The 23,335-nt window shown below is 41.7% G+C and overlaps 3 protein-coding genes across 8 annotated transcripts; 2 read left to right on the plus strand and 1 right to left on the minus strand.

The window, feature by feature from the left end:
• The first annotated feature begins 1,016 nt into the window (after nt 1-1,016).
• Nucleotides 1,017-5,613, plus strand: LOC105566240. 5 transcript variants are annotated; one of them, XM_012020093.1, is made up of 5 exons: nt 1,017-1,155; nt 1,544-1,701; nt 1,869-2,047; nt 2,354-2,633; nt 4,105-5,613. In XM_012020093.1, exons 2-5 carry the CDS (start codon nt 1,618-1,620, stop codon nt 4,348-4,350), a joined length of 789 nt encoding a protein of 262 aa, XP_011875483.1. In that variant the 5' UTR covers nt 1,017-1,155; nt 1,544-1,617; the 3' UTR covers nt 4,351-5,613. The 5 variants fall into 5 exon arrangements, with proteins under 5 accessions (XP_011875483.1, XP_011875482.1, XP_011875485.1 ...); XM_012020092.1 differs by having other exon boundaries at nt 1,017-1,701; XM_012020095.1 differs by lacking the exon at nt 1,544-1,701 and having other exon boundaries at nt 1,017-1,273.
• Nucleotides 5,614-5,697: 84 nt separating this feature from the next.
• Nucleotides 5,698-8,044, plus strand: LOC105566239. The gene is made up of 3 exons (XM_012020091.1): nt 5,698-7,076; nt 7,201-7,409; nt 7,554-8,044. Exons 1-3 carry the CDS (start codon nt 7,011-7,013, stop codon nt 7,738-7,740), a joined length of 462 nt encoding a protein of 153 aa, XP_011875481.1. The 5' UTR covers nt 5,698-7,010; the 3' UTR covers nt 7,741-8,044.
• Nucleotides 8,045-8,168: 124 nt separating this feature from the next.
• LOC105566238 (blood vessel epicardial substance-like) lies at nt 8,169-23,157 on the minus strand. Of its 2 annotated transcripts, XM_012020090.1 has the most exons (7): nt 23,016-23,157; nt 21,365-21,686; nt 13,517-13,864; nt 12,929-13,326; nt 12,206-12,624; nt 11,536-11,804; nt 8,169-10,280 (listed from the first exon to the last, which is right to left on the minus strand). In XM_012020090.1, exons 3-7 carry the CDS (start codon nt 13,850-13,852, stop codon nt 10,257-10,259), a joined length of 1,446 nt encoding a protein of 481 aa, XP_011875480.1. In that variant the 5' UTR covers nt 13,853-13,864; nt 21,365-21,686; nt 23,016-23,157; the 3' UTR covers nt 8,169-10,256. The 2 variants fall into 2 exon arrangements, with proteins under 2 accessions (XP_011875480.1, XP_011875479.1); XM_012020089.1 differs by lacking the exon at nt 23,016-23,157 and having other exon boundaries at nt 21,365-22,009.
• Between the last annotated feature and the right edge of the window lie 178 nt (nt 23,158-23,335).

The raw sequence follows: 23,335 nt of genomic DNA on the forward strand, positions 1-23,335 counted from the left end.
CTCGAAAAACTTGTAAATTATAAGTTGTACAAAAAATGGTTACATACAAAAGTTGCGTGACTTCGAGAAGGAGTTATTAGTAGATATAATACTTTTTCAACAAAAGAGGAATTTATGTAATAAGTATAAAGCCAACAAGAAGTTTGTCACAAGAGGTTTATCACAAATAATCAAATGTTTAAAATATACAAAGGAGATGCCTTTTTAATTATATTCGTACCTTAACTATACCCTTTTAGAAAAGTTTCTCTATGGTTTAAATAATATTCTAGTATATAAAAATTCGACTACTAGTGACAATCGATTACATTTCAAACTTAAATTACTTACCACAAATCGATACAACAGAATTGCTACAACATAAAATTATTTTATTCTCTTTCATGTAAAAATAGTAAATCCTTATAAATTTTCTGTTATAATACAAACTTAATATTCATTAAGTTACAAAAAATAGAAATTTTTAGAAATGCTAACATTTTTTATCAGCGTATAGTATTATGTCGAGTGATGATTATATCATCTATGAGAAATCCGCCAATAATATAGAGATCTGTAAATGACATAATAGTTAAATGTTTTAAATACTAATATCAAATACTAAACTATTCTTTTCTAAAATTAGTAATTAATTTGTCAGTCAACACAAACTTATGTAACGGTGAAATAAAACAAAACTTTTGATTTTTCATTATTCGCAATTAAGTCAACAGAATCATCGGTAACCTTACTTTGAAAAAAATCGTTCTTAGAGCGAAAGAAAACTGTTGATAAAATTGCATAAATTAATACCGCGAGATTCTTCTAAATCTTTTCAATCTTAAGAATTAGGAATTTGCAATTGGAAGCAGATTTTACACTGTTATAAGCGGAGCTGAAAAATGTCTTATTAATTAATAAAATAATCTAGCTCTTCCTTCTTATTTTACACTTATTTCGGCCGTCTTCATCCCCTCCCTCCTCATCCCCAGGAAACTGTCGGTAGAGCAGAAAAATCAATATTATGCAACGTTGCCATGTCGAACATGTCAAGGGGTTGAGTGCCGAAGTCTTTATGGGAAAGTGGTTTTCGTCGCGGGGGGGTGAGAAAAGAGCAAGGGAAAAATTCAAGAAAGTCTGATCACACGTGGGTCATGACTACGTCGTACATCGCGAGTATGTAATTCGAGTGGCCTTGGTATTTCACAGTTCGTTCCTTGTGTTCAGGGTTGCATGGGACGAGTGTCGTCCGTGAGACGAGTGTTGTTAATGTCATGCATGCTCCTCAGGGAACGTGAGTCCTTCCTGAGAATACTTTAGAATACGGTCGGCAAATTGGTTGATAGCTATTCAAATAAACTGCGGTTAAACGGTGCAGCGTATGTGAGCTCCACTTTCAGTGGACATCAGCCGCAACCTCGGAATAAAAATATTTAAGTGAAACCGTAGCACTTCGAACGGTCGAAAGCCCGTAAGCTCGAGAACGGCCTGAAAGTTCACAATGATCGAACAAATAACTAAAAATCGAATAAATAAAAGCAATAAATATTTATCGATTTTTTAGGATAAAAAATATTAAAGCTTGAGTTAAAACGAGGACATGACGAAGCGGTGTAAATAAGAGACCTCGGAGCACAAATGATCTCGTTCGGAAGCAAAAATTTCAAAAAGATTCTCAGAATAAATGGGAGAAAAAGAATATTTTTAAGACTAAAGGGAAGGGTAGGTCTATCCTAAAATAACTCACGGTCGAAACTTATTTCTCATTGTTTTCTCCGATAAGCAAACTGTCTCGAAATTGGGTGAAAAAAAAATACATTGTAGTTATATAAACTGACTCGTATGTGACGTCGAGGGGTTTTCCGACCAAATTGTTTCTTGATTTCCAGGATATCACCATGAGTCTCTGCCCACGGAGACGCTTTCGCATCACTCCTATGCGAGCTCTGGCGGCATTCTTCCTGATGGTCGTGCTGTTCTGGTATAGCCTCAGTCGGCAAGAAATTCCGCAGCAGCCGTGTAGCGTGCCCGAAGAATTTACCGAAAAGTTACACGATCTCGCTTACAGGTCGGCCTTAACTGCGACACTTAAAGAAAATTTGGAAAAAAAAATTAAAAATTGTGAAAGATACTTTAGATATCAGTTCAGGTTTCTTCTGCTCAATCGTAAGCCGTAATTTCTGCAATAAGTAAGAGAGATACACATAGTTAGCCAAATGTTCTTCCCTCAATTAGTTTTAAGTTGCATTAGTCAAATTTATATTCGTAGGTATCTCTTAAAAATTTTTAATACCCTAAAGCATAATTATTGATGCCAGATTAAAGTATTTCCTATCGAAAAATATATGTAAATATAATTCCCATAACTTCGCAGGGCTCACCTGGTCCTCACGAAGTTGGGCATCGTACATTTTCTCTGCCTGGGTGGCCTTTGGGGTCAAGTCCGAATAGGCCGTGCACTACCGTGGGCTCGTAAAGTGGAGCTATGTTTAGTCGACACGCTCCGCGACGATGTCTTAATCACGAAAGCCTTCCGGGAAGTTGGTCTGAGTGCAACTTACCTTCACGCGGCGGGGATTTACAGGATACAGGAGCACGAGGTCGGCGAGGACGCACCCAAGGTGGAGGTGGTCGTTTTCGAGGAGGACGCAGTGGTAAGAAGTTTCTCAAAAAAGAAATCTTATGTATTTTCTTTTTCTTTTTCAATTGTATCTGCGAAGTTGAAATAAATGGCAGTTCTTGAAGAACGTGTTTTTGTGTAAAACTCAAAATCAAAGAGACACTATGTTGTTTCGCTAATATTTGCTTTAAGCTTCGCATTCATGTCGGTTTTATTGTCCCTGTAAGTATACTAGTTATAAACTTCGGGCTCTTCCTTGCTTTTACGTCAAGAGCAATATCCGTAGTCAGTAAGGTTGCGTTTTATGCAACCAGCACGCTAATGCAAATTCGACGCTTTGTGTTCTGTTGCCTTCACTCTTTTACGAGAGCACTAAGGGAAACCGGAGTATACGATTTCTGTGCGCTTTACTGCGCATCCTGTATGTAGGACAAGCGGAAACGACTCCTTTGGCAGCGCCGATTTGTCTATAAACCGGCGACGTAGACGGTTTTATTGCCCCTCGTTTGTAGGAATTACGATCTGAATTGCCGAATTTGTCGGAAAGGCCATAATTGTACGTTACGTACCAAATCCATCTTAGATCTCTCGGATTTATAAAGCGTACGTGTCTGACGTCGCTGAAAACCACGTCGTCCCTAAAAGAATTTCTAATTTAAGACGGAAAATTTTCAAGAGAATTGAGAAAGAGAAGAAGGCAACGTAGAGACATTAACGCCTCGTGAACTCTCCAAAATCTTTGGAGTGAATCTCTTTCACTCGAATCATGGTGCCACTGACCACTTCACTCTGTCCGAGTGAGTGCAATAGAGCGAATGAATTCACTCTGAGACAAAAAGTGACGAATTTCACTCTTATTTTTAAAGCGAAGTCGTTAGCACTCGAAAATTCACTCCAACCTAAAGCACGGTATTCCGCCACTAGATGGCCGCCGGAACTCGCAAGTAGATCACGATAGCCCGACGTATAAGGCCCGTCACGGGCCGGGAGGATTTTCCCGCGACAATCAGCAGAATAAGCGAAACTGTCACATAAAGTATCAGAGTATAGACTTTCAGTACTGCTGTGTATATTAGAAACAGCTTCTGTATGATCGTAGTGGACAAACAATAGCGAAGCTCTTGTCCGTGAATTTTATACGGCTAATAATAATAATTAGATCTCTCGGATTTATGAAGCTGAAAACCACGTCGTCCCTAAAAAAATTTCTGGCTTAAGACGGAAAGTTTTAAAGAGAATTGGAAAAAAGAAGAAAGCAACGTAGAGACATTGTTAATAATAATAATCGATTAAAGTAAAAACGCAGCAACTCTTTTCAGAGTTGAAGAATCAATCCAGGTATAAAGAGTGAATAACGGCACTCTTTCGAAAAGTGAAACGAAAGTTGCACTCCAGTCGGACTGGCAGTATCTTCGTTATTTCTTCGAGTGAAAACTCACTCCGAAAGAGTGAGATTCCACTCGAAAAAGTTTAGAGAGAAGGTTCAATCGTGTTGACGCTTGCAGACGCAGATGGTGAGGAGGGTCGGCTGGACCAGAAGGGTCCTGCCTCCGGATTGCGAATTCTCGCCGAGTCTACAGTGCTTTCCGCCACAATTAGTAATACCTCCCCTACCGACGAAACAATTCGGCGGCCGACTGATGCCCGTGCCACGAGAAGGCATAGAATTACAGAAGTATCATTATCCCAACGACTGGTGGCTGGAGATCAAGCCCACTGACTGTACCGAGCCCCAAGAGACGAACGTGTAGTGTACAATGGTGGTGCAATTAGTCCTAGTGCGATATTAGAACACTGTAATAATTCGCTAGGTCAGGACATCTAATCGTTGTTCAGTCAGCTTGGATACGATCCAGTTATGGTTTAATTGATTTACAGCAACCAATTAATTAGCTTGGACTTTAATGAAGAAAGGTACCGAGGTATTTTGTTATGACCGAGAATACTTTCTATAGAAGTAGACACGATGAATAGAAAATGTGCATGTGATAACGACGGTAGATTTTGTGTTACCGTGTAATTGTTTCTAGATCTAATTTAGTCTTCTAAAAGGTTCGATCGACGTACACAAAGTGACAATGCAATTACTGCTTATAGAAAGTACTCAAGTGCTGTCATCAAATTAAACGTACGGTAGTATTATTGGTAGTGATTGACTGCGCTACTCGTAGCGATTGTATTGTTAGATGATTGCAAACAGATTAAAATTATAAGTCATCTTTTCTAACCATTTCCTATTCGTGAGAGTTTTCCATTATTATTGTCATATGCTATTTTCATCCTGCATTTTTCTCTTTGGTTTCTCTTAAGCTGGCTTTTAATTGTTAAGTGACTTTGTAATTAAAACTTTATAAGTCGGTAATTTGTATTTACTATATACAATTGAAATTATGGGACAACTTTGTACGCATTTTGACGCATTTTACACATCTTAAAAAAGTCTTTCTTCGTTATTTAAGCTGGGAATTTTTAAACGCAGTAACATTTACACTACCATAAGTGCTGAGAAGGTTAAAGTACATGTATTTGAATACATGTTTAATGTTCATATATTCTTCGAGGCGCAAAGTACTCTATACGTAATCGTGAAAATTTATAGGGAAAATATACAATGAAAGATAAACTACGTATACTTAAAAGGCATTGCTAACTTTAACTTACAATTAGTTAATTGTACAACTTATTTACACGTTTATATACAATGCGCTTTTTATATGAGAGAATGTCTTCTTAAAATGACGTACTTCGTTTAAGCGATTAATTATGGATAACTGTTACTTCAATAGGCAATCTTGTTACAATTTATTATAAGCTGTAATGACATCCGTAATTATTATTCAGTGTAAAATGGTGAGAAACAATAATACGCAATTATATGTATTCGTTGTACTTTTACTGTTCGCGCGTAAACTTGTGTTAATACAATTATCAATGTAATTGTAACAATACACCTCGTGACATTACAATTACATCCCGAAATCTTCCGGGGGTTGAATAAAAATCTGTAAAGTATATTAAAACGTTTTTTAATTTGCTTGAAAATAACTTACGATCGAAGTATCTTCCTCTATAATTAGAAAGAGAAAGTTCTCAAGAGTTCTCGAGTAGGATCTCAGCTATGAATAGATTGATGAAATAGACAACACAACAGCAACATCATTCAAAGCAATGAGCACTTCCACCAGCCTAAAGAAATCGTGGAAAGTAACCGTGTGCGTGCATTACCATGCGGTGCTTGTCGAAAGCATCTCGAAAGTATCTCTAATAGACGCCTCCATTCACTTTTCACTAACTACGCCTGGTACCACGGCTCATCAGCTCTAGCAATTTTCCAGAACGTACACCTCTCTGCGCTGTCGCTGTTTCAAGATTCAATGTCGTGATTACTTTCATAAAAAAATTAAAGAGTATTATCTGTAAATAAATGTTAACTTATATATTGACGAGACGACAAATTGCCGAGAGATCTTTTTGTGCAGATAATCTTTTTGTCCCTAAAGTTGACAATTTATGAAGGAATTTATAATATCGCGTTTGCAAATATTTTCGAAAAAACTACCGTTATCCTATTCTTGCACAATTCGATTGTTTGATATACAGATGCGCGTGTCTATAAGAAATACGTTAAATATTTCACAAATTCAGGTCACAGAGAAAGTATCTATTTTGTGCAAGGTGAGTCATGCATAAAATTTGCATGTAATTCTTTACTTGAATACAATCTTTTTATTTCTTGAACTATCGTATATTGACAATATCATTAATCTTTCCATTATGCTGTTACATGCATGCGACCTTTTTGTCAAATAATTTGTCATTCTGTTTGTCCGTTTACATATGAAATTAATATGCCCATTTTGATTGTATGTTTTCCTTGGAGAAACTCCGCTGTTTATTGAAGAACAAATTGTAATAATTTCAGTCGTAGCGTTGCGATGACGTTTATGAGCCATTATACACATGTTGCTTTAGGCGGCTCGAGAGAAATGGAAGGGAAGATTATAAAAGAAAGTTTCCTGCTCGAAGACCTCAAGTTTACAGTTTCATTTCGGTCCATAAAGGCTCCGTCCGGCTACGCGGACATTTCTCTTCATTAGAAAACTTAACGATATAATGTATCCTGTTTCAGAGTGATATAACAACCTGGAAAAATTTCAATATCTAACACAATTTTACGTTGTATAATTTCTACATGTGTGACGCGGAATTGTTGGTTGCAAAGTTATCGAGATGATTGAAGTAAAAGTTGAAGTAATTATTTTAGCCAAAGTGATAAGTTAACAAATAGTGATAAATATTCTTTTACCGGTATATGGAAAAGAACATGTTCACTAAAATAAAAAAGTGTATACAGCAAATGCTGCTCTAACTACACACGCATTTAATCGATAATTTAATTTAACTAAATTGGATGCATTGCAAATATAGTTATATTAATTTTACAAAATTATATTCTACGATATATACAAAAATGCAGGTGAGTTAATTAATTAATGTTAAAAGGATACACATCTTCAATTGCAAAAATTGATGTCAACTTAATTATACTTGGCGTGCGACACTACCGTGTCTGATTGTGACGTGTTGATAATAATTTTCAGTTATCTATGATTATTGTGCTTTTTGCTTTACTGCTGGAGTTAGTGGAATTTAATGAGACCTACAAAATTAAGTCGTATAAATATTATAATCCCCATCCATGGCGACGCCCACGATGGCACCCGCTTCCGAAACACCGAAAACGTTATCATTCCAAAAGCGTACCATCGTACAAATATCGTCATTACGAACCGGAACCAGACTACCACAGGTAAAACTGTAATTCGTTAAAAATTGTATGTCTGTTAAACATCTCGAGCATTTGTTTTCTCGTAATTTCATTCCAATCTTTTACACTTACATTGCTCGTATACATATTTAATGTATATATATGTTTAATTATTTACATGTGCAGATATACACCGTATCATGAGGAAACGTCTGACAGCGATAAACCTTACGTCATAGTCATACAACTTCCACAAAAAAACGGGAAAAAGAATTATCATTCGTATCAGCGAAAGCATGTTATAGATACTCCACGAGATAATGATTATATAGATGACGCCGATGAGCTGAAAGTGTACCAGCTGGGTAACTAAAAGTCTAAATAAAAATCAAATACCATTCGTCGGTTTTATGCACTGTAAAGATGTATAACGATTCGACAGTTTGGGTAATAAAGCCCTAAAGGCTAACGACATAAAGAATTCGAAGAAAGTTGAGTTGCAGTATCGATATTTATGTTTTGTATTTATTTGTTATGTTTGACATATTTTATGTGTTAATCTCTTGTTTAAAACTGTGCAATTTATAGTCCTGGAATTATTTAGAGAAATCATACTTTATTTACTGGGACTGTATCGTTTTATATTTTTATGATTTTTCAATTGAATAAGATTTATTTTGCGTTTATATGGCTTTTATCTGGATTTTGAAATTATCTCGTCGTTTTGTAATCAAGGCAACAATAGCGACGAGAAGAAGATCAGAAGCAGGATAGTGTGGCCTTATGTTTAATTACACTATATATTTTTTAATGTAGTTTTTATTTCTAACGCAATAGTCAACGAACATATTGTAAATAATAATAACATACAATGTCGCCGTGATGTTGATGTGTCGCTGCTGCAGTCCATCTTGCGCAATTTCGCTTATTCTCTTGACACAACGTCGACAAAGATCACTCAAGCGGATTCTTTCGCACTTTAGGCTCTTGTCTACGTCGGAAAATAGATCAGGTTTGCAAACAAGAATTTTCCAAGTTTGTAATATAGTTCTAAAAACAATTTAGCATATCAAATTTAAATATTATCGCAAATAACATTCGAAACTAACCGAATTATAGCAGCAACTCAGTCTTTTTCAAATTTTGATTGTTGCAATTATAAGTCGTTTTAATGCAATTCAAGTTTTTATACAAAATTTCTATACTTTCTGTATAAAACAGCTTTTACGAAAGCAACTAATGGTAATAACGGTAGAATATCAGTCTAATGAACAGTCTCGTTTGTTCCGACAAAAATAATTCTCAACAACGACGATCCTTTCCGACGTGCGCCTCTTAGAACTTCGTAAAACCCTTCGTAACATTACAATACTCTACAGCCACTTTTGTGTTTAACATTTACACTCGACTCTACACAGCCGTTTTATTTAATTTTATCCCTTCCACGGTTTTCTTTTTGTTTAATCGTTTGTGCGTCTTTATTGATCTTCTACGGCTTCACTCTCACACGCGGTGATTATATAAACATAGAAACATACAAACACACATGATTTTTTTTTCTACTACGTGTCACGCACAACGCATGTTAGCTTTTTTTTCCGTTTAATCTGCGCGAATAATTAAACTTTGCTTTTTATAATTTGCATCTCGCCAACAACTACGTTTTTCGAAGCACTTTATTGCAGGTTTCTTTTTTTTTTTAACAAAGCACTTATTTGTTTTTTTACACCCGGTTTATGCGGCTTGTTTTCCCATTTCACTTTTAGTTTTTTTTTCTCTTTTATTTATCTAACGCATTTTACATTTGAATAAGGGATGTGCAAATGCAATTTTCCGTACGCCGGTGTTGGATAGAAATTGCTGCGTGTTTTCTCGACATATCACATTTATCGTGAATGCGCATTTTATGCACTAATTTTATACAACGATGCCGAGCTGTTTACGGTGTTCGGATGTCCTTCACTAGCAATACGTGGCAATCAAGTGTTATTGTTTCACAATTGCGCAACGATTCATATATTTTAAGCAATTTGTGAAATCGATCCTTGCATATAAACGAATGAAAGGCGCGTTCGCACGGAAGCGCAGATAACAGAGCGGGATGAAAGTCTGTAGAGTTAGGAACCTTTGAGTGCAACGGTATCACGAAATTCAGAAATTGTCACGCGCGAAGGACATCCCGACTCACGCAAACGCGAGATATGCGTGTGTGATTACTGCGGCAGCTATTTACGCGCGTGTTTTTTTTTTCTGTATGTGTATATAATCAGCGTTTCTCTGAAAGACTTAATTATATCCGTTGTAATCACAGTCGATGTAAAAGTGTACACAGAGGCGATGCTCATTAATACAATATATCTATATTTAATCTTTCGTTTTACGATCTCCCCCCCCCCCCTTATCGCTTATTCCTACTTCTCCTGTCAACTCGTGAACGATTCACGTTCCTCTCAAATTCTCGATCGAATTTCCACCTCGTGGCTTTGACGGACGTCCCAAAGTGCGGTCGAGGGACACCGGAGTATTTTCCTTTTCTCAACGGCCGCCATCGCGGTTTCGATTTCACACGTGCGTGCGTGTCTCTGGTAAAGCGTGGCACTTGCAGGATATGAAAATCAATCGGACACGTCAAAACTACGCCCAGCGACTTCGTCCCCCCCGCGGCTCCGCGGTACTAAGAATTCTCGTGGCACCGAAGCGCGGTACCGTGGCGTTCTCTCTTCCCGAGGAAGTAGGCCATTCATCGGTATCGCGCCGACCGGAAGTTCAAAGGGTGAGTTTTGCGGCGTGCCTGAGGATGACGACGAGACCACGACGGGGCTAGGCGGAGCGTTGCGGCGACAGTGAGAGTAGAGGCACGCTGGCAGGCCCTTCCCCGTCGGGCGAGCGTCATACTGGGGTCTCGAAGGTCACCTGGAACATTTATTTTGTCATTTGTCATCAAGTTAGGATTAAACGGGGCCTAAAACTCCCAGGGAGGGAGCCGAAAAGGCTGATTCGTATAGGCGGCATTTCTCCCCGAAATTATAACGAATGGCATCACGTGCTGGCGGATCGGCGAGTCAAGCGCGAAGACAGAAACTTTTATTTAAGAACATCCGAAGATATTTTGTTTTATCGTTAAGCGAGATAAATCGTGTCTTGGTTATATACACGTGCACGTGTGTTGGATATCCGTTTATCAAGCTGTTAAAGTTGCCGAAGTGGATCACGGTCTGCTATCTCTAGATCGGCGAAAGCCTCGGTGCGCGCAAGTGTATGCAGCAGGGTCTATAGTTGAACACGTAAGATAGCGTAATTACAGCGTTAGTGTTAGAAACTGCAATTACGTCTCTCTAATATGGTGCATTAAAGGGTACCAGACAATTCGGGCACGTTTGCCAAAGGAGGGTCCGCGGATATCTTGATGTGTCTCGGTATAGACTGTCGTACGAGCGTGCTTTGTGCGACAATCAGAATAACTTCGTCTTGCTTGTAGTAGCGCAAGTGTGGTGCAGTTTGATTGTTTCGAGAGAGAGAGAGCAGGCGCTAATGACGGCGATAAGGAATGCATTTCTTCCCGAGCGATATGACAGCAATATACCCAATATGAGGACTTATTTAAAGAGAAAAATCTCACGCGTATAGAAATTTTATTTTGCAAATAGTATCAAAAATAATGAAGTGTCTAGTTTGCACAAATATCCATTTTTTAGTTGGCGCGACTTGTTGATATCAAATAATTTCAAATAATTAAATTATATAATTCATGATTGGATGGCGCTTATACTTGGCGTCTTTTTTTATCGTTTTTTCTTAAAAAGAGATTAGTTTTTAAGATTTTTATTTTACAGATCGAGTAAGGACCGCCGAACTTTAGGTCCGAGCAAGATTGGCGTAATAATTGTAATCTAATATGCGAATTTTATTTCAATTCATCATAATTTATTCGATGCTAGATTTAACGGGCGTAAACAAGCTCGCGCTCGAATGGGGTCTTCAGAGAAATTGAGTAGAGATATCGCTGCACGCTTTTTCGTTAGCTCGCGCTTAAAATTCGCGTGTGCCTTGCGTTGTTTGATCTAAAAATAGCCGCTGCATTTCCCGCGCCACGGGGCGGCACTCGACCCTCTACCATATCTCCGTAATGAAGTCAACATAACGAAGTCAATGAATGAAATCAACCTACTTCTCGAGTCCCTTTTCTCGATCGTTTCCTCTCGAGCTTCGGTGTCTGAGGTAGCAGGGTGTAATCGCCGCCAGCACCCCCGCTCCGTTGTCGCGCCACAGGCGAGTGGTAGGTCGACGCGGGTGCTCGCGGAGGCGGCGAGAACTGGACACCCTGCGGCAGTAACGAGTAGCCGAGGTTTTGGCTTTGAACGAACGGCGAGGTCGGCGGGAAGTGGTTCGGCACTACCGGCGGCCAGTACTGGTGCGAAAACCGGGCCGAGGAGTTCCCTGAGGACAGACAAATCCCGATTACCTTGGTACGGTTACCATTTAAAGGTTTAACCTTTCTAATCCCCCAACTCCCCAACGCTAGCAAACACATGTATGTCGCTCGTATGACCGATTATGTAAACCGAACTATCGAATATCATGGTGGTGGCGGCGAATTAAACCGCTCCAGGCGAAATGTTACGGCCAACACGGTCTTTGCATCTCCGTGACGTAAAATATTATCAAGATTATCAAGATCCGAAGATCCAAGATTATCAAGATCCGAAGATCCAAGATTATCAAGACCCAAAGATCCAAGATTATCAAGACCCAAAGAGCCAGAATGATGTAAAGACTATGTAGAATGAAGGGACCGCCGTTTGATTGAAAAAGAGTCGGCGAAAGGCTGCGACACTTACTGTCACCACGCGAGTTGTATTGCCTCTGCGTCTTCCAGGTTGCCGATCGAACCCTTCCGGCGGTTTCCATATTAACGGCGTCGACGCTGAGGCTTCTCGGGACCCCCCTGTAAGGATTCGACGTGGCGTTCTCACTGGCGGTCGCGACACCAGCGAGTTGCTCGTTAAGGGCGTACAACTTGGACGTAATGTCCTTACCGATGAGGGTGTTGATAACAACCTTGAGCAACGGCCTGTGCCGGAGCACCCTGAGTAACTTCATTCTCGTCCAACAGATATACGTACTGGGCTCCTCGGCTCGTATCGTCACCTGGAAGACGTCGGCGTCGCTTTCATGCGTGGCCTCCCATTCGGGCGAATCGACGAATTGATAGGCTCTGATGTAGTGCAAGTGTGTCCCGTCACACGTCACCTTCAATCTGGAATCAAGAGGAGAGCTCGATATCGGAGCCGCGCACGCAACGTCCCTGCGCTCAATAAAATCTCCTATCTCCAATAATGAATTAATGCAGCATGTGAAAGGCGACTGGGTGAAGAACACGAACATTTTTTAATCACATTTCCCGATATTAATGCGATTCTAGGAAAGTCGCGGAGATAAGATAAAAGGTTTCTATATTAATTCAGTTTCAATTAGCCTTCAATTAGGATCAGGCTTCTTTCGGCAAGAAACGCCTCGGTCCCGAAGAGAATTAACCTTTAATTAAAAGGAAGGATACCCACTTCCCACGCAAAAGAATGGACAGCCTCCTGTCCGCCGGCGTGACCCCTTCCGTCGCGTAGGTCTGGTCGGAATCCAGCTTGAGTATCCTCGCCTCCTTCGCCAGCTCTTGGAAATGCTTTTTGCTGACCTTGTAGGGTTTGAAGAGCTTCAAATAGAGTTCGGCTAGTTCGGGGCTGAGAGCCGGGGGCAGAAATCGACAGGCGAGTATCAAGGAGTGAATGCCGTTTAACAGACCGAGGGCCAAGCACCATAACATGGCGTCCAGAGCGCATATGGTGAACCCGGCCCAGAGAGCAGCCAGCATGAAACCCGCCGTGAGAAACGTGCGAAGAGCCAAGACGGAAGCCTTGAACGAGCGCGGCACCAGAAACGCAGCCGCGAAAAATAAATTTGCTGCCTGAAATCAGTAATGCATTTACGTTCCAAGACAATTCAAAAGATTAAAGGGCATTTTTTCAATTGAAAACCAAGGTGTGAAACCTTCGTGGAGCTTTGGAGAAAGAGATATATCGAAGGCGTCGATTGTTATTATTATTGCGCGAAGGAAAAATCCCGTAGACTCTAAGCGACTCTAAGCGTATGCTCACCTGGAAGAGTTTGTGCTGAGCAGCCTCCCATTCATCGCAATAGCCACCCGGTGACAACACCGTCGCGTTCAGTCTCTCGGTGACGTTGCTGACCTCAGTGCCGTTCCAGACGTCCAACCACAGTTCCGTGTAGTTGAAATCGTCCAGCGAGTAGCCGCCCAGATTCGGCAGACCGCTATAATTGAAGGTGTAGCCCTCGCTCGAATAAGTCGCCGCCGATGTCGACGAGGTGGAAAACGGCGTCGTCGTCGAGGACGAAAGGAGGCTGCCGCCGGCCGTCGCGGGTGAATCAGTCGTGTTCGCCATGTTTTGTCGCGGGCACGTCATACGTGCCATCACCTTTGACCCCTGTAAATCGAACGTTGGTCCCTTCTAAATGTCAATCTTCAAAATTTCATAAGAATCGTACACTTGCTAATGTACTCTCTAAATCGTGTATCTCTTAAATTGCTTTCCCACACGGGGAGAATTTTCTCTCAAAATTTATGCCGAAAATCAATGTGATCGTGGGACAACATGTGGCATTTCGAGGAACTTTATGAGAGTTTTTTGAAAGTTTAAAGTAAAATGTATGGTAAACTTTCAAAAAACTCTCATAAAGTTCCTCGAAATGCCAAGTTGTCCCGCGAACACGTGATTTTCCCGATAAATTTTAAGAGAAAATTCTCACGCATTTTACTTGTACGGTAAAATTTCGACAAACTCTCATAAAATTCGTTGAACCGTCGTGCTGTCCCACGATTACAATATTTTCAGGATTTTTAAAAGGAAATTCTCTCCGTGCACTATATTCATAAACGAGTCTCTAATGCTATTTTTCTTATAAAGTATTCTGCAACCAGTATTATAAGATAGAACGGAATTCTCGAAGAAAACCAATCACTGGCTTGCATGAATTAAATATGGAGCACCATAGAAAGCGTAAAAGTGTCGATTGTTGTCAATCCTGACGGTAAAGTTTCCATTGCTGAACGGACTTTGGCTGTTAATTGAGGTGTCATATTTTAAACAAGAAAGCTTTTCTTTCTACGAACAATTTTTCGATATTCGACTGCGCTTCCAATACGCTGCGGCCGATCTTCCATATCGGGGGGGAGACGTTGCATATATCCCTGCCCTTAATTTATCGAAATTACAGTTAAGCACACATTAAGCTGTCAGATTTACAGCATAAGCCAAAAGCGACCGGGCGATTAACGTGCGGACTATCGATTTGACTCTTCGTGATTCGGGATGCAATATCTGAGCTTTATTATCTTCGAGGTCGCGCCGCGAGGGCCTGCGTGACTTTAGCGTTTCGTTTCGCCGCCGAGCCGCAGATTTTGCGGGATATTTTCTGGCCGAAATGGCGAAAATCTCGAAATAGCATGCAGTTAAGGATCGGCCACGTCATCGCCATCAGGAAAGTTGATTTTATCTGCTTTCACGCTGAACTGTACAGAATGCCCCCGAAATTGCGGAGGCGTCCTCCAGCCCGCAAAACCGGACCGGGCAAAAAGCTCTTGGCACGTGCCTCTTGGCTGCTCTAAACTGTCGCCGAAGATACATCTGTGCAGTTTATACTCTTAAAGAACATATCGGGTTTCATATGAAACCCATTTCACATATAATAAGACGCATTTCTTGCTTCGATCCAACGATGCCACGTGGTTTCTTACTACGTAAGCCAGCAATTTGCATTCTAATAGGTTTTTTTACATTCAATGAGTGCACGCAATTCTTGTTCAGAATTAGAAATTTGATATTTGACGATATGAAAATACCGATATCCATCTACGCCGTGATAAACATCTGATTTGAATCGCGCTAAATCACTTCGTGTGTTTGCTGTTTTCGACGACAAGGAAAAGTACACGGGGGGAATTTTCTTTTCGAATTTACCATGGAAATCGTCTAATCATGGGAACGGCATGGCATTTTGTAGAACTTTATGATAGTTCTTCGAAATTTCACCATACATTTTACTAGTATTACATTTTACTAGCGAAATGTATGGAAAGATTTCACAAAACTCGCATAAACTTCTACAAAATGCGACGCTATCCCGCGATTACGTGATTTTCAGGGTAAATTTTAAGAGAGAATTCTCTTCGTGTATACCGTTTATATTAGTTCGGTTATTAGCTTCGGAATCGATAGCGATTCAATATAAAAGTCGCTGGTTCGCGCGATCTTACGGGAGCCGATAAAGTGAATGAAATGGCGTGAAAAAAGATTTCGATTATCTTATATTGCGAAAGCACGCTGTCGATACGGGCTGCGCAACCAGCCAGAGACGGCCAGGAATGCCATTTAACGTTCTTTCCGCTGACACAGCACGCGCCAATAATCGTGGATCCGTTCTCGGAATGATTCAATATTATCGTTCGATTTTCGATATTTCCGTCCGGGGTGAGCTGGTGTCGCGCCTCCGTCCAACGGAACTACGTCAGCCTACCCGGAAATTCGTTAGGACACTCTTTCCGGCCTGATTCAACTATCGTGCAGTGGATGGAAAATCCAGGATCGAGAGAGCGTGTATATTCATGGACTGTTGTTATCAGCGCTCCGATCCTTCTACATGTCAGATGTAATTTCTCTCTTCTACGTCGGGCATAAAAATTTAACGAAAGGATGTGAGAGAATCGCCAGCAGTTGATTGACGATAAAAAGAATCCGCCGGACGACTTTAGGCCGGCAGATGGTTTCTTTATTTAAATCCAATAAAAAATTGAATACCCTCGCATTTGACTCCGCAAAAAGAGAAGCGATATGTGGACCTAAAAATCTATATCCGAAAGAGGACGCCGTATTTAATTAACTGCTCCAATCGGCAACTACGTGCGGTCTATTCTTACAACAATTCGCGATATCGAATATGACTCGCAGGTATAAGTAACACTTTTAAAAGCTTACTCCGACAGTTCCACTTTGTAACAATCTCACCGCGAGATACCGTGCTCGTTACTCTCTGTACAAAAGTGCTATGCACCTACGGCCGAGATTCCCCAAATAACACAGTCGCTGTAGAAATGATATTTAAAGCAACGGTTATGTGGGTCGTACCGTAACGCGAGTTCTGGAGAGAGGGCTAATTACATTAAGAGCATCAAAACCGGATATTGTTTACGCTTGATTCATCTTTGATATGGTCTAGTTTTGCCTGAGAGATTTCCTGAACGTATTAACTTGATTTCACGTTCGTGCGATCCCTAAAGAGTTAACGTCTGCCTGCTGCAAGGGCAGTTCGTGCATTTCGTTATGCAAATCCTAATTCGCGGCTTAGGCCGCGCCGCGATACAAGTTTGATCGTATCTGGATATTCTTTCGCTTAATCTCGGCCGTGACGTGAGCTGTTCCTCGCGAAAGGAAACGCGAAGTAACTAGATAATCGGCTTTGCGAGCGAGATTTTAACTGCAGATTTCATCGGCTCTTGTTACGCCCTGTGCGAGTACTCCTATTATCTTAATACATTCTGCGGACATTTCGTAGGACGTTCTAATCACCGTGAAATCCTTTCCCCCTCTTGGAATTTTTATATTACAAATAATTGTGCGTAAGAGCGCAAATATATTTAGTTACGGCTGCTCCTCGGGTATTAACAATCCCCACGTATTTGTGAATTGGACGAAAAGGTGGCTCGAGAGCCCCAAGGAGAAATGAAAAGTCGAGATGACGTCAATTCGATGTCACTTCGGCCAAAGTATAACATAAATTTGGTCAATATAACATGAAATTGACGTCATCTTCACTTTTCATTTTTCCTCGCGAGCGTAGCGCAGGGCGCCTCTAAAACGATATGGGGGTTTAAAAAGTTAAATTGAATTTCTTAATTCGCCTCGGGGTGGTTTTTTTTTCAATTTCTTTACCGCGGTCCGGATGTTACCTGGGTCGATGTATTCTCGCTCATGTATTAATCCATCTAGTGACGTCACGGCGGTAATCCGCATGAAACGAACGAAATCGCCGGAGATACTTCTTACGAGCGGCCGAAAAGTTTCAAGGTCATCGTGCCTCTGTATCGACTTAGCTCGTATGCTAATTAAGCACGAAAGCGGGGCTTTCGTGACTAGCTGTGCTCACTATCGCCCCAGAAGACTTATTCGCGAGTTCTGCATGGGCTCGGCTGGGTCAGGGTAAATCACGTGACATCATAACAGGGTGTGGTGATTTACGTGAGGCTCTAAAAGCCTGCAACGTGTGCAGCTTGCATTTACGACGCGTCGAATTCTTACCCGCGCGAGGTTTCCGATTTTTCAAGTGTCGCGGATCGAGTTCTGAGAAGGACCTTTTGGGAAAAGGACCTCGCATGCAGCTCGAGACGACGAGAAAATACGTGTGATGTGTAATAATTTAAACAGTATGTTATTGCACGAAGTTTATTCCGACTGCTTTGAATAATCGTTATTACATTTGAATAATTTAGTATTAAATTTTTACCGCGAATATAATAGAACAAATTAACAACTTTGCTTGAGAGAGAAATCAACTTAAAAGCTGATAATGATTATCAGTTAAATGGTAGACTAATGGTATTTCAGGAAGTCCAATAACGTGCTACGCGCGTGCAACGTTGAATTAAATATTATCTGAACCGCGTTATCCGCTATATATTTTCTTCTCGATATGGATTTTTTTTTATTCAAATCAGGTTAATTAGCTTCCTTCAATTCGAGCCAACAAATTAGCGTCGATAACATATCGGGGGTGGGGGGGGAAAAAACGAGAAAACCAATACGCTCTCTTTTATTGCTCGTACCGTGAGTCCGTATGTAAATTGGGTCTCCTGAAAATATGAAAATAATCTTGTCGACGGGCAAGATACGGCTCGCGTGACGACAATCGCTTCCTCGCGATTTACTTCCGTTTGCCACTTTGTTCCGACCTCGAAGATGGTCGGCTTGTATAAGAAACGTCAGTTCTATTAATTTCGGGATATTTTTAGGAAATTAATAAAGTTTAATTGGAGGAAGTTTAATCGGGAATTTAAATTGCGCATAATGTTGACGTATAAGAGGAATAAATCTCTGTATCGCGAAAGAAAGTCCCGACGAGAGATAATTCTGTTATCCGCTTATTCTATTATCCGATAGAAATTCAAAAACGCCGCAAAGCCGGCTGTGTATAAAAATGCAGATGAGGAAGATGACTAAAATGCAACAGCGTCACGTAACCATTCTGGTATCACGTAACCGTTCCGGAATCGACCCGGAATAGCCGAGCGGACACATTCTGTCATTCCCGATTCGTTTTACGATGGACAGCGGCGGTTTGTCGGACAGCTTTTGAATTGGATTAAAGCCGACGGAGGGTTCGAAGCCGACCCTTCACCCTTCGATCCCTCGGTTCCACCGAAACGGTGGCCGGCAAGCCACAGGAGACAGAAACAGCTCCGACAGTGCGGCGCTTGATCGGTCAATCCAATTTATGTCGATGGGATTACCTAACTTATTTCCTTTTCGCTCTCCATAGAAATGACTCGCCTATTTTCAAGGATCACCGAAACTTTCCGCGAATTTTCGACGTTGTATCCGTTGCACTTTCTTTGCCTGCAGTTCGCTGAATTGGCAGCGCGTCCCCGGTCATCATTTGCAAGTTCGTAAAATAAAAATGAGCGGCTAAACCAATCTTAAATTTCACATAACAGAAATGCTGATTAAATTGCGCTGGTCAAGGCTAACAATGAAACAGTCGTTAGGGAACATTTTTTTCAATCTCTCAATTAAAAAACCGGGTGGAGGAAAAGTGAACCGTTACTCAATTATTATTTCGACATTTTCCGAATTCGTCTATATTGTAGACCTTATGATGAAAAAAAAATTACTTAAGAGATAGAGGAAAGTTCTTAATTATGCGGTAGGTTTCTCATATGAGATTTTCAACGCCCAAATTCAATCACGAGTCTTTCTCCGCAACGATTACACGATCTAACAATGAATTTTCCACTAAACAAATTTCGCTCCGAGGCAATAAAATCAACAGATGACGCCTATTAATTTAACAGAAACCGCCGCTACCCCATATTAGGAGCCCATGTGATAATAGGGGGCTTTTCTCTAGCAATGTCCGCAAATGTGAGTAAATCTCGATTCTTAGAAAAATCTCATTTGTCGAGTCGAGGCTCTCGCTGCAGCACGTCGGACTTGCGCTTGGATTTACGCCGGGAACACTTGTTGCCCCGTCAAGCTTATCGTGAGCAAGTCCATCGCATGTAAATACTTCTGCGCGACTTGACGACCTCTGTTTGGGACTCGTGCGCGATTACGTGATAAATCACAATCGTGTGTGGCAGCGCGCTGTCCTTTCGGCGTCTCCTCGCGTCGCCATTAATTTTCATCTCAACTTTCTCTCTTCTGGTTTTATGAAACGGGAAAATCGTTCGTACGATCGTGTTGCGTCAATTAGCGAACGTTGGCTAACACGCAAGCTGACCGCATTATCGTCGCGAGCTGTCGAGAAAATCGCGTTTCACTAATTTAAGCCCTTCGCTACTTAAGCCAGTGGCGAGGGGTTCACTACTTGACAGTCGAGTAGTAAAGCTCAATCGCTACGATCGAGGGTAAAATTCGATCCCGCGGATCGCGGGGTTGCTTATCATACAAAGCGGCGCTCTTACCCTAAATTCAAGGGGAAGAAAAACAAGTACCCGGAACGAATGTAACGAAATTTCCGAGAGGAAATGCGATATCGGGGCGATTGCCAGTAAAACGCATCAATAAAACGGAGGAGTGTTAATTCTCCGAACTGCGCGGAGGCCGAAGGTTACGGCATAGAAAACACTTCGACGGGGGTAGCGTTTACTCTTCCAGTAAACAGCCAGCAGCTGTCTACAATGTGGCGCGTGGGGTTGGCGCGAGCGCCGTACGAGAAGAGAGGGCTATCGACCCTATCGACAGCCACGGAGGAACCACGCGGTCTGCTACGTGCGACTCCCTTTCTTAAAGGTCGCTATACACTGCGACACACGTGTCGTGTCGACAAAATCGACTGCGAACGTCTTCGACGTTTCGCTCAGACGCGACATTCAAATGTGAAATTCAATTCGCGAGAGTTTTTTTGTTTTTTTTTTGGATCCAAGATGAAAAATGTCGACGCGCAGCTTACTGTACAGCTGCACGTACCAACATACGCGAGCTGCGTCATATTGCGAGACTCAGAAGCGCCCGTATGCAGTAGCTGGCTTTACCGCGAAATGTTAAATCATTCAGAACGTATTACTGCACGCACATCGATGAGCATTTCCTTCCTGATTGCGCGGAATGAATTATAAATTACAGCTATACAATTATTTAGTTTATTCAATTAGGTCTTTTAATTATATATATGTTTACGTGTTACTACAAATAAAGTTATTATACATACTTGCTACTTTTACAGGGGGGGGTGGCTTTCAGTTTGCACAGTTCAGAATTGAGGTCGATCCCTTTTATTAAAGCTTTTCCGTTTTGCGTCGCCTCAAGCATCGGCGAGGCTCCATTTCGCCCGTACACGCAGAATTCTTTGCGAATTGCGAAGTTAACGATTAGTTACTTGCAAGTCTCGTCGTCTGCTTTGCACGAACGTAAAGCAACAGGTAAATGCTCTAGCATCGCATGTCACAATTAATTTCTTTTGCGTCGAGACAGCGCGAACGCGAGCGATTAGAGAGATTATAACATAAGATAGCGATCTTAATGGCTAAAAAAGAGTATTTAACTCCCTGTAACGCGACCTTCTACTTTTGCAAAAATGGCACATCTGTTTCAGCATTTCCAGCTTGAATAAGACGTTCTAAGCCCGCGTAGCCTCGCAATTTTATTAAAAAAAAACCCGATTCACTTATTAATATATGCCGTGACTTACGTATTTAATGTCTTCTAGGTCCTTACCTTATGGTGGATAAGCGATATGTCTTTGGGAGTGCAAGATGATACACCTCAGTCCGCTGTGAGTGTGCGACGACAGCAGCGAACACGAAGGCGCTGAGCTCTCTTTGTCCTCGTCCGAATCCGCGACGCGAATGATGATCATTCCGCGCGACACCATCGCGACCGTTTTTTTTTTAAGCGAGCTCGCTGCGCAAGAAAAGAATCACGTAGATCGATCACGTAGACCACCGCAAGTAAAGTCACAACAATTATCGCGCGAGTTTCCCGCGATTTGCTTTAACGAAGCGTTTTCAGATTCTTCGCCGCACAGTCGCGCCGACGTCTGAAACACATTACACGATTTACAAATCAGCGAGGAACTAACTTTTTCCTTAAGTATTAAAGAGCTAAACGAGCGTCGCAATCTTGCCTCTTGACACTGCAAAGTTCCGATGAGTTGACGCAAGTTAGTTTAAGTTTTGATAATTGAACCGCGCGAAGCGGTTATAAACGCCGATTACTCTCCTTCGTATTTATTTTAATTAAAACAGTTAGTTGACAAACGTAAGTAAGTGGTTCTTTTTAAACCACTTTTGAGATTCTTTCAACATAAGAGATTTAGAAGAACGAAAGCGAGAAAGAGAGAGAAAATCTTCAATTATCGTAACTTCAATTTTTTATTTTTATATTTTAATTGTTTGAAAAAAACTGCCTCTCCCTGTCTCTCCCTGTCTTTCCCTGCCTCTGCCTGTCTCTCCCTGTCTCTCCCTGTCTCTCCCTGCCTCTGCCTGTCTCTCCCTGTCTCTCCCGGGATTTTATTTTTCAATTAAGAGTAGTTTAAAGTAAGTGTTCTTCGAAAGAATGTGAGAGAAGCGTTGTCACTTTGTTACACAGCCTTACGAGACGTGAGCTCTCATCCGTCATTAGTGATGCGATAGCTCGCAAACTTTCATTCGTAACCCAGTTATATTACGCTGACTAACACACAACGCGGCCACCAGCTCAAACGACCATTATCACTCTTCATAGCCCACGCGAAAGTCCTTAAACACAGATTATCCCTTTCGGTATCTCGTATCGTCCCGTACGTAACGTCGGGTGTTCTTGCCATCAGTTGCAGAACTGTCAGAATTAATCTCCATAAACTTGCCTACATAAATAACTGGAGTTATTAGAAAGATAAACTCTGACATAATATTCAGTGGCTAAACCTCAAGTGCATTATTTTAAATCAATAGCGATTACGTTTTATTTCTCTCTCGCTCTCTCTCTCTCTCTCTCCCCTCCCTCCCACCTTTCTCTGTGTAAATCGTTTGTGAAGCTTTCCGATTCTTGCTGCTATATCGAGCTTTAAAGCAACCTGGAACCAATGAACCACACGACATTGCCGCAGCCTCTTGCGAGAGCAACAACTACGCGTCCAAGATGCACGTTTTCATCACGCTACTGATCAATAGCAATTATACATCACGCTCATCAGCTCTCTCATCTGCGACCCCGCGGATTTCCCACGCGATTGCACGCAGCGATACACGTTGCGGTCCAGCTGCGAGATTATCATTCTTAAGCACTCTCTCTTTTCGGCCTCGCCAAAAGGTACTCGAAAACGCGCGACAGCATCTTTCCCCCCCTCTCCTTTCTCTCTTTCCAGCATCCCCTGTTCTCAACGTACCGGATGTTCCGTTCGCTCGTCAGCAGGGATACGGCAGCATCACCAGCCTGGGAAACGGGTGTTCGTGTTCTTCACTGGAGCACTGTTTACACGGCATACTGGACGTCATGGTCACTGCCACCAGAAGCGAGGAAGCGCGATTCTCGGTGGCAGCGTGTCGTCCTTCGTCCTGTCGACGGTGGCGGTGGCGGTGGTGGTGGTGGTGGTGGTGGTGGTGGAGGCGGCGGCGGCGGCGGCGGTGACCGTAGCGGTGGCGGTGGCGGTGATGTTCTCCTGCTCTTCCCACGGTATCCCCTTCGCAGAACGCGGCGGCTCATCGG

This window comes from Vollenhovia emeryi, unplaced genomic scaffold (assembly GCF_000949405.1).
Source record: "Vollenhovia emeryi isolate VEMERY1.0 unplaced genomic scaffold, V.emery_V1.0 DF939146.1, whole genome shotgun sequence".
NCBI classification, from domain to species: Eukaryota; Metazoa; Arthropoda; class Insecta; order Hymenoptera; family Formicidae; genus Vollenhovia; species Vollenhovia emeryi.